The sequence below is a fragment of the Haplochromis burtoni genome, unplaced genomic scaffold (genome assembly GCF_018398535.1).
Source record: "Haplochromis burtoni strain Fernald_Lab_line unplaced genomic scaffold, NCSU_Asbu1 Contig_22, whole genome shotgun sequence".
Taxonomy (NCBI): domain Eukaryota; kingdom Metazoa; phylum Chordata; class Actinopteri; order Cichliformes; family Cichlidae; genus Haplochromis; species Haplochromis burtoni.
The window spans coordinates 628,254-643,452 of NW_024582383.1; the positions used below are offsets into that span (position 1 = coordinate 628,254).

General features: G+C 44.7%; 1 protein-coding gene across 7 annotated transcripts in view; it reads left to right on the forward strand.

Annotated features, from left to right (window-relative positions):
• Window positions 1-15,199, forward strand: part of cdc42bpab (CDC42 binding protein kinase alpha (DMPK-like) b) — a 69,197-nt gene that overhangs the window by 16,939 nt on the left and 37,059 nt on the right. For all 7 annotated transcript variants that reach the window (XM_042218665.1, XM_042218666.1, XM_042218667.1 and 4 more), the window contains exon 2: window positions 12,498-12,589. In XM_042218665.1, the coding sequence (XP_042074599.1) occupies window positions 12,498-12,589 (92 nt within the window). The remainder of the gene's footprint in view (window positions 1-12,497; window positions 12,590-15,199) is intronic.

The following is a 15,199-nucleotide window of genomic DNA, read 5'->3' on the forward strand; positions in this document are numbered from 1 at the left end:
CTAAGTGTCTGACGGCTATTGTGCGGCCGCTGTTTGTTCTCACAGCTTACAGTGCCGAGCTTGTGCTCATGGAGAATTCCTAAATGGATCAGACCTGAGCTTCCTTGCCTGGTTAACTGTTGGATAGATCCTATAATTGGTTTTCAGGTTAATTGAATTAATTTAGTGTAGTGATTTTGTGCCTAAATAAATTATGAATGATACAAGAAGTCTGGTTTGTTCTGCAAGACATTTAAAGGATTATTAGCTCATATTAATCTCTGCTTACTTTGATCATTTGTAATATGAACCTGGTTAGTCTCTGTAATAATGGCTTGGGAAACACCCAGCCCTGCCTCATCCTCACCGCTCATCCCTCGGTGATGGTCATACGTGTACCTTCCCTCGGCTCTGAACAGCAGCACGTCCTAACTCGCCCAGCTGTTGCCAGATGAATATTTTCAGCATGCTTTTGGTTACAAGTCCCAGCACCGACACCTTTCTACTGGAGGTTATAATTAGTAGCCGAGCTAGTATTTTTCGCAGTGAACGCGACTGGTTGTGGCCTAGAAAGTGTCTGTTGTGCATGGCTGCAGCAGTGGGAAGTGTGTGTATATATAGCACTTCAGTCCCCTCCATTTATTTTGGGAGCAGAAAGCCGTAATTTCGTGGTTTTCTCCATATTTCAGTTTGTTAACATTACAGCCTTCCCAATATTCACTTGAAAACGGAGGGGCCACCATCTGGACTACAAGACTGTGGCACAGTGTTGGGGCTCTAGCAATGACTTACTTTGTAACTTGACAAAGAACTTTTCTGTGTTTTAAACTGTATTTTTTGGATTTTGCTTTGGTGTGAACTCATCCTCATGCTGGTCTAGATGCACAAACAGGAGGCCCACTGGTTATGCAGCGATCCTTGAGATTTTATCAGTTTGTTGCTTTCTCAGATGGTCCAATAGGGTGCAGAGACAAGACGGGGCACATTGGAAACTAAAGTGCTCTTGAATTAGGGGCTATTTAGGCTCTCACTGTGTGATCAACTGTCGTCTCATTTACTTTGTTTGCTGGACTGCAAGTGAAACGCAACGTTTCTGGTTTTGATGACGTATCTCGAGATTAGATAAAGAAATGATGACTGAGAATGACTTGATGCATGCTCAGTCATCCAGGTGAGGACCCCCCCCAATTGATTCTGTTCATATGGACGTTTTCAGTGGGACAAACGTCTGGTCATTGACTCAGGTGGCTTCTTCAGTCTCAGCTGACTGCAGGTTTCCCCATCCTTTAAACAGTACTTTTGCATAATGACAAAAACTAGCACCACTGGGGGACGATGCAGATGTACTGCAGAGTCCTTTGTTGAACAAGAAACACGTTAAAGTCTTTTCAGCTATGTTTCACATGACTGGAGTGCATTTCTTGGGCTCATGTTGTTTTGAGCATTGTTACCATCTAAAATGAAAGCGATCATTATGTAGCTTCAGATTCGACAGAATCTTGTAAATTGTTGCAAATATCTTTTGTAGTGATGTAGTGACGGATCCACTGTGGTAGCAGAGGGAGGAGGACAGAATGGCCTGTGTAAATATATGGATTATCTAAGTCATTGTGGTTTTGGCAGTGATTTCATGAGCTGTCCTTTCTACAAAACCATGAGACTGGTTGTAGAAAAGTTCAGTCGAGTGGAGCAATAGTTCATTTCTGTCTGCTCCCGCTGACAGCTGATTCATTTAGCTTTGGTGCTAAATTTCAGCCAGATGTGGTTAGCTTGGAAGATTGATTCCTGCACAGTCTGAATCAGTATTTGAAAAAAGCATCGGAGGATACCTAGAGATGTCCGAGAGGATGTAGAGGCAGGCTTTCTGCCATGACAACAGGTTTAATTTTTGCCTGCTTTTTTGTGTGGCATTGTCACTATTTTTCTTCTCGTGGGCCGGAGCTTCAGGTTCTTCCTGTGAGCATGAGTGTGAACATGCCTACCTGGGCAGGGTTGCAGCGCATGAAAGGGATCTTGGGTCACCTGCATCATGATACATACATGGCACCAGAGAGCTTGAACACATCTTAATGCTAAGGAGAAAAGACCTTACGTCTGTAGATCAAATGGCTCTTGGGGTGATGGCAGTGGAAGAATTTCCTGCATTCCCTCCTTTTACGGTCTCTTTTTATTAAGCATGCCTTTTCACTGTCTTTACCTGTGACTTGAAAGTCTCTCTCATTCTGTAGCAGAGCCGTCTAAATGCTGTCATCATTGTCGGCCACTTGGCTGTTGATTTAGAGCTCTTAGGAAAAGTACAAGCAAGTGGGTGCCTTAATCCATTTGGGTGGATCCATTTATAGTGTGGGTGGTCCCATTGGGAATCAAAGCCTTAAATGGTGCAATGTCAGTGCTGGGTTGTTTTAGCAGTGACTGTAGCACTGGAAAGAGGAGGAGAGGAGCCCAGAAAAGGCAATAGGAAATGTGTGCTGTAATATCTGTCAGTGTGTTGTGACATGTTGGTGCTGGAACACCACTGGCAATAAATTCCTGCCTTGTTTAAGTGTCTGATGACTTTAATTTAACTGATGTTGAAATTTATGAACTGCTGCTGGAACTTGATGCCATGTCCCAGTCTAGTTACATTGCTGCGTGCGCGCTGTGCCAACTGGAACTTTTACGCACACGATATTGGAAAAAGCCGCCTGTGTTGCAGAACACTCCCACAGCACATGCTCGGCATCTATCTCGCCCTTCTTGTAACCACCCAGTAGTGTTTTCCTTTTAGGCCGATGTGGGAGCTCTGCCCTGTACAGGCACTAAGAGGCTGCCGTAAAGTCATTTGTTCCTTGGACTGAGAAACGAGTCTTGTGCTGGCAGTAAAATTCATAAAGCTGTCTCCAACATGGAGATGTGTTCAGACCAAACATCACATGTATGTGTTTTTAAGTCCGTTAGAGCTGATTGTCCTGGCAAAAGGAGACAGACATGCCAGGGATTGAGCTTTTTAACTGGGTGTACCTTTCAACCATCTGATTTATCCTTCTCTCCCCATCTTCATTAAAACTTTACCTGTTATTTACTCTTTTGTTCACGGCTAACATTGCCCATCTCTAAACAAATGTTTTAATTTCAGTTGTCACCACTTGATAAAAGCACATGAAAGTTTTATTTGCAGTAACAGGTTAGTATAGCATAACAAAAGTTAAGTACTTGTGTCATTCTCCGGTATCTTATAGACATCACACTTTTTCTTTGCTCCTTTGCTTACACCGAAGCTGCTAACTTGTAGCTAGCTCTGAGCTTTGGATTTCTTTTAGCTTTTGCCACTTTCCCTTTGTTAGCTTCTTTAAAATGTCCGAGTTCAGATCAGTGAAGTTGATTTAGGTGTCTGATTAGCTTCGTGTTTATTCTTCGGCAAACTTTGTGTTCGCTCACAGGGAGGGATTTTTATGCTAATTGCATATTAGCATGTTGCTGTGAGTGTGCATGTTGCAATCAGACATGGGAAGTTGACAAGATTCCAGTCTGGGATTGGAATGCTGGAAATCGTCCAGTTCCTGTCCCTTGCCAGTCAATCGGTGCATCTCTACCAGTCATACTGGTGGCCTTGATTTCCAGTGCATCTTAAGCATCAATTTAGTTATTATTATATGTTGTAAGGTGATCAAGACTGTATGTGTGACTTGCACACCACTGTGCTTGAAAACCTGTTGTGTTATCAATGTGCACTATCAACACCATGCAGAGGAACAATGCAGCACCTGGTGCTTCCACCACCAGCAGAGCGGCAGCCAGTAAGGAGAGCCGGCCGAGCTGGGTAACAGCCTGCCAGGCTCCTTTCATATTGGCCCTTTATCTGCAGATGGTATCGGGACGCTGTGTTGACACAGAATTGTGTAAATCGACTTGTTTGCAGTGTGGGTTGAACAGGTCGATGTGCTGGTTCGGAGACCTCTTTGAAGTCCTGTGAAAACTTCCTGTACAGCCAGCAGAAAGTGATGTAGCCCAGCCCTCCGCTTGTCTCACATCGCCTGGCCTGGGTGTATGCTCGCTGCAGCAGTCTCGGAGCTGTAACACACACTAGATCTGATCTATTGTTTTGTCAAGCCCTGCCCTCTCCTTTTCTTTGGTGTTTGAGGTTTTTTAATATTTTGGGAACATCCTGTTTGTGTGTTTAATGCTGTGGGGCACAGATTGTTTAGTTTAAGGCCTTTGACCATTCCTGCCCTCTTATTAGTGTGACGGAGCAGGAAAAGACCAGGAATGAGAGAGAGAGAGGGAGGGAAAGGGAGAAGGGGCTTATATGTTGGTAGAGATGAAGGCATGGGAAGGAAAAGAAACTGGTCGGGATGTTAGGGAAGGGAAAACGACATGGAGTGGAATTTGAGGTTGGTGGTGGTAGAGTGGGGAGGGTTGTGCAGGCAGACACCACTGGGAATGCTGGTGTCGCCGGTGTGCACACTAGTATTAAATACAGTTTAATGCTTAAAGGCTTGTTAATGTGTTATGGAAGCGACCCCTAGTTCTCCTTTTTAAATTTCCGATCCTTGTGATTGACTTGGTGGCGTAGGCCGACATCTGTGGCAGCTAACGTGCATCATACGTCACGAAATCTGTTTTCTTGGCTTCTTTCAGTGCCCCATGACATCACCTGTGAGGTCTTTGCATGGACACACAAACCTTTGGGCAGGTTGTGCCTGGCAGCACATCTGTTGGGGGGCCTCTGGTTGTGACTGAAAGGGGCCTGGTTCTGTTTCCATCTGTAATTTGTGTAATTTACTGGATGTTTTTAAGCTACTTGCAGTTAAACTGCTAAGAGTTGGTTTTTGAAGTGCCTCTGGCACAGAGTCCTTCTCCCTTTAAGGACCAGCTTATTAGAATCACACAGCTTTCATTTTTCCTTTGATGACCTTGCTGTACTATTTATATAGCCCTCACTTAATAGTATTTATTCAGCCTTCATTTAACTGGGAAGTACTTTTGTAATCAGGCAGCTGTTATTTGTAGGAGACCAAAGCTTTGTATTTATTTATATAAAATAGGGCATGATGGGTGTGGAACGGATTATAATGGCAGCATTTTCCTAAAAATAGAGGATGGATATCTCATTCTTCATGTTGTTAGCTGGAAACTTTTAAACAGAGAAGCTGATTACACGATTGTTTGGGAATGACGGCTTTATGACCTCATTCCAAGGATAAAGTAGCAGAAGCAGGAAGATGATACGGGAGGTGGGTTTCTGCTGACATCACTAAGCTGTCGTATTCATGCCATCTGCAATAATTTAGAAAAACCAGTGACCGTGTATAACTGCAAGCTGGTATATTAGGTGACCTGTATGAAAAATAGCCAGGACCGTGTTTAGATCCTTATCCCTGCAGGCAGTGATCCCGCTCATGTTAGAGGCACAGAGGGAGCCATGTTGGCTCCAAGAGCATCCTGTCTTCATCCCGTCTCTTCTGGTTTTTGCAGCCATAGTGAACCGAACCACAATGACATCGTGTGCGCTTTGATACAGTGTGGGAGCATACTATGCCCCCCCCCCCCCCCCCCCCCTTGTTCTTTTGCCCCCTACTGTTAATTTAAAGCTATAAGATAACATAAGATAACCTTTATTAGTCCCACACGTGGGAAATTTGTTTTGTCACAGCAGGAAGTGGACAGTGCAAAAGTTATGAGGCAAAAATTAGAATACAATAAGAATAAATACAGTACACAACTGTACAGAATAAAATAAAATAATATATACAATAAGATAAAAATAGAATACAAATACTATATACAACTGAGTAAAAATACAACGATGACAGAAAGGATTATTGCACTTAGTATTATTAACGGTTTGTTCCAAATATTACGTAATATTAAATACTATTAATATATTCATAATGTTAATATTTCTACATTACAGTAGAGTTGTATGAAGTTCCAATCACAAAACGAGTAGGAGTGTGTGACCTACTATTATTAATGTTAAAGAAACCGTTGTGGCTGCGGTCAAATGTTTCTGGTAGTTGGTCACCAGGTTTGGGGTTTTGTATTTTTACAGAAGCCCTCTCAATCCTTCACTGCTGCTCAACAATGAGAAGCTTCAGCTCTGTGCACAGGTTTCTCTGTAGGTGTGGGTCTGCAGGGCAGGTAGGCCACTCCATGACTCCATTAACGTGCTGTTCCTTTGGCCTCTGCTTTGTTGACGTGCAGGAAGAACCACCGGAGCTGCTCGCGTTGATGCTTGATTTGATTTGATCCCAACTCTTTGCTAAATCTTTTGGATGTTCACAAATCTGATCATTAACAAGCTCCTCCCGTCTACTTTTGGGCTGAACCACCTTTCTCATGATCATCCTCGGCCCAGCCAGCACGGACCTCCAGACCGAGGACTACTGATGGTCATTTTAGTTCTTCCATGTCCAAATGATCATGCCTTGGAATAGAAGAAAGTGCTTTATACATACAGCCAGCTGAGATCAGGGATGTGTAAGTGGCTGACAGATTGACTGCCATTACAAATTACAGACTGTTAATTGAGCAAACTTGGATATTCACCAAGGGATTAAATAATATATCTTTTCTGAAATGTTAATAATAAGGATAAAAATAAACCATAATCAGCAGTATTCAAACCTGTTCGAATTACCCTTATTTGTTTCCAGGCCATGAAGACTGGTTATGGTTGGTTTGTCTCTCCAGCACTTTGGTCAGATAGGAGGAAAAGCCTTCTGCTCGTCTCTGTCCATGCCGCTCTCCTTCTTCACGTCAGATACTGAAAGGCCTCTCTTCATTTGTCTCCCCTGTCTCTCTTGCAAGCAGCATTTTTGTGTCATTACATCACTTATTATGGCTTCCAGATGTCCCTCCAATCCCACTCCGGGGTCGGGGATGGGATTGGAGCACGTCACGGGTGCAAGGTTTGGACACTTGCTGTAACTGGCTCAGCCGCTGCCTGTGACTGGGATGCCTTTTCTGGCTCTCTACCCACACACTGTTTTTATTCCCCAGTGCTGCCAGCCTCACTTACTCTCACAAGCTGAACTTAATGTTGTTTTCATTCTCCTTTCTGTCTTTATTCACGTTTTTATCCTACAGTTGCCTAACGTGCTCTTTCCTGTGAATTTGGTTTTCCAGACCCGGGTTTCAAATTCTTCGCCTTGAATAATGAGGCTCCATCATATTCTTAAGAAATCATAGTGTCACACTATCCTAACCGAGCACTGGAGGCTCAGTTGTGGTTCTGAGTTTCCAACAGTAGACTGGAAGACCGAGTTCCCAGCTATCAGCCCTCTCCTGTGGAACCAGCTCCCAGTTTGGGAGACAGACGTCCTCCGTGCTTTTAAAAACATTCCTTTTGATAAAGTTTATAGTTGGAGCCGGATCAGGTAATCCTGAACCATCACTTAGTTGTCCTGGTGTAAGCTGCTGGGAGACTTCCTGTGATGCACTCCTCTTTGGACCTTGCACGTGTTTATGAAGCGCTGCAGCGTGTCCTTACATTTTGTCCTGCATGTCTTTCTTTCTCTTTCCCTTATCTGAGTTTGATCTTATCCAACTTTATTGATATAAAATGTATTTTGTGACTGTCGCCAGTGTAATCTTTACATGCTTTTACAGTTGAAGTCTTTAAAAAGTCGAGACTCAGTTTGTGTGGATTACAACATTTGTAGAGAAGCTGCCTGCGTAATGTATGAGCGCCGTCTAAATCTTTGTCCCCGTGTATGTAGCTCTGAGCCGCAGTGTGTGGAAAGGCCAAAAACAAACCAGGAATATGACTTTAGTGGAAATATTTGCATTGTTTTATTCACAGGTTGGCTTATTTTCTATCAGAGGCATCCAGGTACACCCAGAGTTACGTTTCTCTCCAACACAGCCTGGAGGTCTATGCTGTCGTCTGTCTTCTCAGTCCAGCGTTTTTTGGGGGACAGCTGCTACGTGAACAGTCGACCTTTTTAAACAGTGATTTTCACACAAACCAGCACTGACTTCTCTTGTGGTTTTGGAACAAGATGGGCTCGATAAGCACTCAGCATTTTGGGCTAAACCGGTCTGGCTGTGTGGATTAGGTGGCGTCACTCGTGTTTTTCCAGTTTCGCTGCATCCTAAGGCCTGCTACTAAATCGTGTGTGTCTGTTTGCACTGTAGTGTGCATATTTTTCTTTCATTGTACTTGTTTGTCTGCGCCTCACGGTCTTCCTGCAGGACAATTTCATGGCACTGACGTGTCTTTATTTTAAAAAGCTACACATTGCTGCAGTCATGCTGAGGCTTGGAGGCTCGGACGGTTACCTTTGCAGTGTTGCAATGGATCCCTACCACACCTCGTCATAGCAACGGTTGCTATGTTTTAATGTGTCTACTTTGCTAGTGGCTTGAGTTGTGTGATCATACTTTATGGTATGTGTTTTTGTTTAAGCATGTGCATGACTTTTATGGATCTATGGACAAACTGACCCCCGTGTAAATGAGTGAGTGCAGCCAGAGAGAGAGACCGCCCCCCTATGAAACAGAAGATTTGGGGGGGTCACTAAAATGGTCCTTATTTGTCTCTTATTTCCAAAACACTCAAACTTATGACGGGTGTGTAAATTATAGCCAAGTGTAACAGAGTCATATCTGGGCCTTTCACTGATAAACCATCTGCTTTTCAAGTGGTTTCTATCCTGTTTGATTCCTGTTCAGAGAAGCGATTCGTGTAATATGTTTGACTGTAAAGTTTCTGCCGAGGCCAAAGCAAGACGGAGTCAGCAATTATGTGTCAGATGTAGATGTGAGGAATTAGCCCTGTGTGTCTGCGTGCACATGTTTGTGTCCGTGTTTGCAGTTTTGCTTTGTTGTGGACGGTGCCTGTGGGCTCCTGGCTCACAGATGAAAGCCGTATCTCATGTGGCTGCTTCAGTGGAGCTCCTGAGTCAGCGTGCAGCTACTAATCAGTGTTTTCTCCTTCTCGGCTGGCGTGACTCTCTCCCCCTTACTCTACGGCCGGCCGCCATGTTAGCTTTTATTTGTAGAGTGCAGCCAGAATTGACTTTGGCTTTTTTGCTGTATTATATGTAATACAGTCCAAATAGGCCTCCGACTCTACCTCGTCGGGTCAACTTGGAGAAGGTAGAAGTGGTGAGGAAGCAAGGCGGGTGACGTGTGGGCTGCGAGAGATGGTGTGGTCATCCTAGCAGTTAGTCCGGTCAGTATGGCAGAGTAACGTAAGCTACACGTGGTGTCTGACATCAGGTTTCATTACACGACGCCCATCTGTGTCCACTGTGTTGAACCATAACTGCATCTATGGAAACTGGCGTCAAGAATTTCAGAACGCATCACTATTAGTTTCAGAGATTATGTGATTGGTTTGATTTTTGTGCCATGAACAACTTTATTAGAGAGCTGGCTCGGCCCAAAATCTGATTCAATTTTTGGAGTTGATCAGGAAACGTATTGGATACAGGAAGCTTTGAAAGGCTGTGAGTTTACCGTAGTGAGCTGGGACACTGCTGTCAAATCCCCTCGATGTCCTCAGGAAAATATCACAAACGCATCTGGATTTGAGCTTTTATGGAGGCGAGTTTCAGTCGTGTGGTCTCAGAGAGTTTGCTGGGCGCGTGGACAGCTGATTCAACCATCAACATTTGTTAGGATCCAGTTATAAACAGTTTATGCACGACAAACTGAATATGAAGGTTTTTTGTCTTTACAGTGTAAAAGCAGTTCTGGATCCTTCCGCTGTGTTTTCCCAGTAAAGAGAAAAACGCCGTGTCAAATGGATTTAATCGCCTGACTAATTGTTTGCTGCTCAGGCTGTTTACCTTTGATACAGGAATTAAAATGAATTTATATTAGATTTCATAGCAAGATGTTATCGTAACCGTGGCAAACGTGCCACATCAGGTTGGAGGGTAAAATGGTGTTTGGCAGCTGAAACCACAGTTTGCTGCAAACAGCACGATTCCCATCAGCCCGGAGCCAAGTGATGGCGAATAAAACAGTCACTGATTGGTGCGTGACACTCGTACAGGGCAAGATTAAAAATGTCACATAGCTGGACATCATATCTTAAATGAATCATATCGTATGAGCTCATTTCAATCTCCGTTCACGTCGTGAACTGCCTCAACCTTGGTTTGGATGGATGTTCTCACATACCAGTGACTGCTGCTGCTCTGTGTGTACATACTCATGGAGCTCAGACGTTAGTTAGAAAATAATTAGAACATACAAAATAGTTTCTATTGTTTCTTTATTCATTTCTATTTAGTTTGTTCTCAAGTTGGTCTCCAGAGTGGAGATGCTTGTTCCAGTTCTTGTTTTCCACTGATTTAACCCTCAAACACGAGAACCTGCCAGTATGGTGATGGTCAAAATTAATGGTAAAATAAACTGGCTGAAACTGGTTTTCGAACCTACGTATGTTTTTATTTTGTTTTTTCTGGGGACATGTGACTTCAGTCAGTTGGTCATGTGGTTTGCCGGAGCATCTCCTGAGGAAGTGGGATGCCACCGCCTGCCTGCTGCGAGCACACAAACACATTGATGTCCAGGCTCTTTCTTCAGTGTGGCACCTTTGGACACCGTGTAGCTGCACACATGTGGGATACGCAGACGTAGCTGTTGCTTGGATATGTTGTTTCTAGCCGCGTATCGAGTTCTTGGCTCTTTATTTGTGTTGGAGCTGGCTCTGTCAGGAGGTTAGATAACGCATGAAAAAGCGAAGCAAGGACGCACAAGAGCGCTTTGTGAGAAAGAACTATTCGGCTGTGGCGCAGCCTTGTTTGTCATCGTTTCTGCAGACTTGTTGCATTTCCCTGGCTGCTTTCTGAAAGCTGGTTCCTGACTCCAAATATATCACGGTTGGTCAACCACTAGACATTTCAGCTCAGTGCTTCTGGTCGACTTACGCTGCAGGAAAATTAATGATATGATTAAACATGTATTTCCCAGCCTCACGCAGTGTCACCGCCGGGTTGCTTGTGTGTTTTAGGTTTGTGGAAATGTGTGCCAAGACTACTCCGGCCCTCGCTTTCTCTCTGCCCTGTGGTCACAGCAGGCCAGCTGTCGGCGGAGTCGGGAGGAGTGTGAGGAAAACAGAGCTATGAGTGACCTGTTTGTTTTATATCGGCAGGCATTTCCCCGTCTCTCAGTGGGAGAAAGTCCTCTTTTCTTCCAACACTGGAGGTTCTGTAAAGTTACAGCAACCAGACAAGTTTAGCTTGATGATTAGTCTCTCTTCCTCCGACACAAGCCCGTTGTACATTAGATGGAGATTTGGTCTTTTGTTAACCAAGAGTGCGACTGTATGTAAACATCAAACGTGCGCTTGTGTTCGAATGCCTACTTGGATGTATGCTAGCCTCGCTAAATGTGGCTAATAAGACTGCTGAAGCCCTGTTGAGAAATAGGCATAAATAATTCTGATTACAATCATATCTATCAACTTTTTCAGAAAGCCGTCACTGAAACTAATATCCTGACCTTGGTGAACTTTCAGCTCGTCCAGGTTATCCTTGGCATGCTGAGATCATGTAAACCAGGAAGTGGTTGAATAGCCTTCCACAAATGAGGGAAACGCTGACTTTGTGAGCCTTAGATGGAATCTGTCTGGCTTTGTGAGAGGACGTCAGCAGCCCTCACAGATCCCTCGCAGCTCCCACAACCAGGAACCGTAACTGCAAACCTAACAATAGCCAGCTTCATCGTTCAGCCTATCTGGATCCGCTGTCATCTGCTGTAAAGACCAGGTGGTCACAAACACTTAAAAGTCCATTTAGAGGAGCACGGGGCCTTATACGTGGGAATGTAGTGGCTGCTTCTTGTTATGACATAACGAACACAAATGTTTCCACAAGCGTGGGTCATTTCAGGCTCAAGTCTTTAGAGCTTCCAGCTTTGAGCGCCAAAGGTGATTAGTGATGTCATTTAGAAATGGAAAACCAGACTGGCCGCTCAGATTGTGATCACGGACTCTGAGCTTCGCCTAGATGCAGATTCGATTGGGTGGAGGTCTCGGGAGTTCTTCATCCAGTGTCCTCAATGTGGTGAAGGGACGTGGAGCTCTGGGCTCCCTGCAGCACTTTCCTGCCTGCATCGAGCACCTCGGCGATGACGCCGTGATGACGCGGTGTGACGTCATGAGGAGTTGATCAGTGTTTTGCCATGATGTCACACACCTGTCCAGCCACCTTTGTTAGAAATGCTAAAGTGACACGTTGGTGCTGCTGATTGCTGTTACTTGTCACTCGTACAGCGTTTATATCGTGTCCTTATCTTGGTTTTCTTCTTTGTGTATCGTTTTCTTTACTGCACAATGACCATGAAACGTGGCTATAAAATGCTGACAGTCTCCATCACCCACATTTTTAGATTATGTTACGGTGTTATGAATGGCCAGCTGTTTATTTGCTGCTTCGAATGCCGTTTACTTGGAGGTTGACAGCTGTACAGAGCAAAATTGAAAAGCTTGCACCAGAATGTTATCCATAGAAACTCTTCTGGTGTGTTTTTTGTTTTGTTTTTTAAATTTCTGACTTGACCGCTGTCTTCTTTCTCTCCAGCCAAACCCTTCACATCCAAAGTGAAGCAGATGCGCCTGCACAAGGAAGACTTTGAGATCCTTAAAGTGATTGGACGAGGAGCCTTTGGAGAGGTAACACCTTATTTTAATTTCGCACTCAAACCTTTGCAGCAGGCACAGACCTGCAGATGGATTCTGTCCCTTCACCTGTAATGGGCTCTGCTCTAATTGGTCACATGATCATTGTGTGAAATGTCCTCCCTGAGGCAGAGACGACGTGATTAACGGACAATATTTCTCTTGAACCCTTAATACCCGTGTTGTGCGAGCTGAGTGTTGTGGCGTTTCAACCTTGAATTCTTTCTGCTGCATTCCAACAGCAGCGCGTCGCATTGGTCCGCCACATGAGCATGACTCTACTTGCAGCACGAGCTGAGCTTGTTGAAGCTTCGCTCACACTGAACCTGTAAACAGAATGAAGTCGAGCTCAGAGGAGCTGAGGGTTTATTTATTTCTTTTATGTGTGCCCGCAGGGAAGCTGAAATGCATTTGTCACTGGTTTCAGGTAATGATGTCAAAGCTGGGGAATGTTGAAGGGACAGATGACTGTTGGATAACGAAAGCTCGTATGGAAGCTGTCAATGCTCAGACTTTCTTTTTCTACGAGAAGCTTTGATATGATCGTCGTAAGCCCTGCTCCAAGCTTGCAGACAATTCATATCTGGCATTGTTATCCAAAATCTGTTGAAACAAGCTGGGGAATTCCTTTGAAGACGCTCTGATACACGGAACGAGAGAGAAATGTCAGTCGGTGTGGACGCGGGCGCTCCTGGCAGCACCAGCATCAGATGCGGGCGAGCTGCTGGTAGGAGTGCTGGTATATGCAGTCACGTGACGCAGTGCGTCTGTGTTTCGGGCTTCAGTGATGTTGCCTGACCCCTGAACGGAGCTACCTCATGGTAACTCTCCAGCGGCCTTTTCACTAAACAACGTGTTTTTACGGGTGTAGCGTGGCAGAAAAATTAAATTAGCTCGGGAGACATCGTGATTGTCCCGTGGCTCTACTATTTAATCAGCTCATAAAAATATACCTTATTTCATCAAACTGTGACCAGGCGCTTTATTTGTGTCAACTGGAGAAGGAAACAAGCCTTTCATTTGACGCTGGCTTCTATTTCCACTGCCCCCGGGTCAAGAGTAGCTGTGACGATAAAGGGAGCTGCAAAACTCGTTAACTCTTCCCCGCTCGCACGTCTGCTAGTGACCTTGTTTCTCTTTTCTGAGCTGAGCAGTTTCAGGCTTCAAGAACAAAATGACTGGGTGTGCACCAGAGGTTGGTGAGGGTGATCAGGTCACATCATTAGTGATATATACTGACTGGTGAAATGGTCTGTTGTGCTGAAGAGTATAAAAGCAGTGCTGTTGATTAGCCGGTCAATCTGTTCCTATGATCACGAGCGTAGTGACCAGATGAACCGGGTTGTGGCAAAACTGAATGTCCTTCAGAGGAAGCAGGGAAAATAGTGGAAACTGTCCATACAGTTGTTGCATGTCTTTAGGAGCTGTCTTTAGACTCATTCACAAATAAAAATCTATTTAAAATGCCGCCTTCTCAAACACGCACACAGTGCCAGCTTGGCTCGGTCATGCTGCCACCCTCTGTGTGCCTTGCAGGTTGAATGCATTAAGCATTATTCTTTGCATTTTCTCAGAAAAGCGGGGTGACCCAAAACGTAACTGTCATTGTGCGTTAATAATATACGACTGATTAGTTTAACCGACTAGTATTTCCAGTTGGGGCCCCAACGTTCAAACACCTCGCTGGCTAACCGTTAACATCCTTGATGTGAATAAACCCATTTCAGGCCTCAGCACGGCATCGTGTTCTCCACATTTCCCTCATGAATAAAAGCTCACCTGGTCAGTTGTGGTGGACACGCCCCCTCCTGCCTGTTAAACCTGTGGAGCTAAACGCTGTGGTGACTCCTGTGAACGAGGCTAATCGACACAGCTGTTAGTAATGCTAATAACTAATATCAACGATGGATTACACTGGATCTACTTTTCTGTGTGTGTGCCGTAAGCAGCTGTAAAAATGATGGCTCATAATCACGACTACGCTCCAGATCAGATAGAACTGGTTATGATTTTGAGCCATCTTTTTTATGTTAAGCACAGAGTGGTAAGGAGATGTGGTAGCAGACACAGGAAGCGGAGTAAAGTTAGCAGAGAGTCGGTCAGGAGAACACGCAGGATGTTTTGATTTCATCCTCCCGTTGTCAGCAGCAGCAGAGAGATGGCGCAGATGCGTGACGCCGTGGAGTTTGCCTGATGAATGGACCAGTTTGTACTGGCCTGTTGCCTGTGAGGATGCTCCCATTAGGGACTGGGGTGCGTCGTCTTTAGCACAAAGGGCCAAGAGCTGCTCTGTCTGGTGTAGTTAGTGCCTGAGATGACTCTAAACTCTAAACGCCATGTCTTCCTTGCTGGCTGCCAGTCAGTGCTATACATTTCTGAACTGCTTGTCACACTGAGTCACCAGTCAGCAGCCCGCATGCTTGTAAACACAACCTCGGTTGTTATTTCGCCAAAGTTTCACTAGTAATTTACTCTGTGGAGTAATGCAGTTAGCCGCTCTGGTCGGGTCCTTACTAGAGCTGGGCGATATGAGATTTTTTCATATCACAATATGTTTTTTTTCATTTCAGGCGATAACGATATCTATCACGATATCAGCCAAAT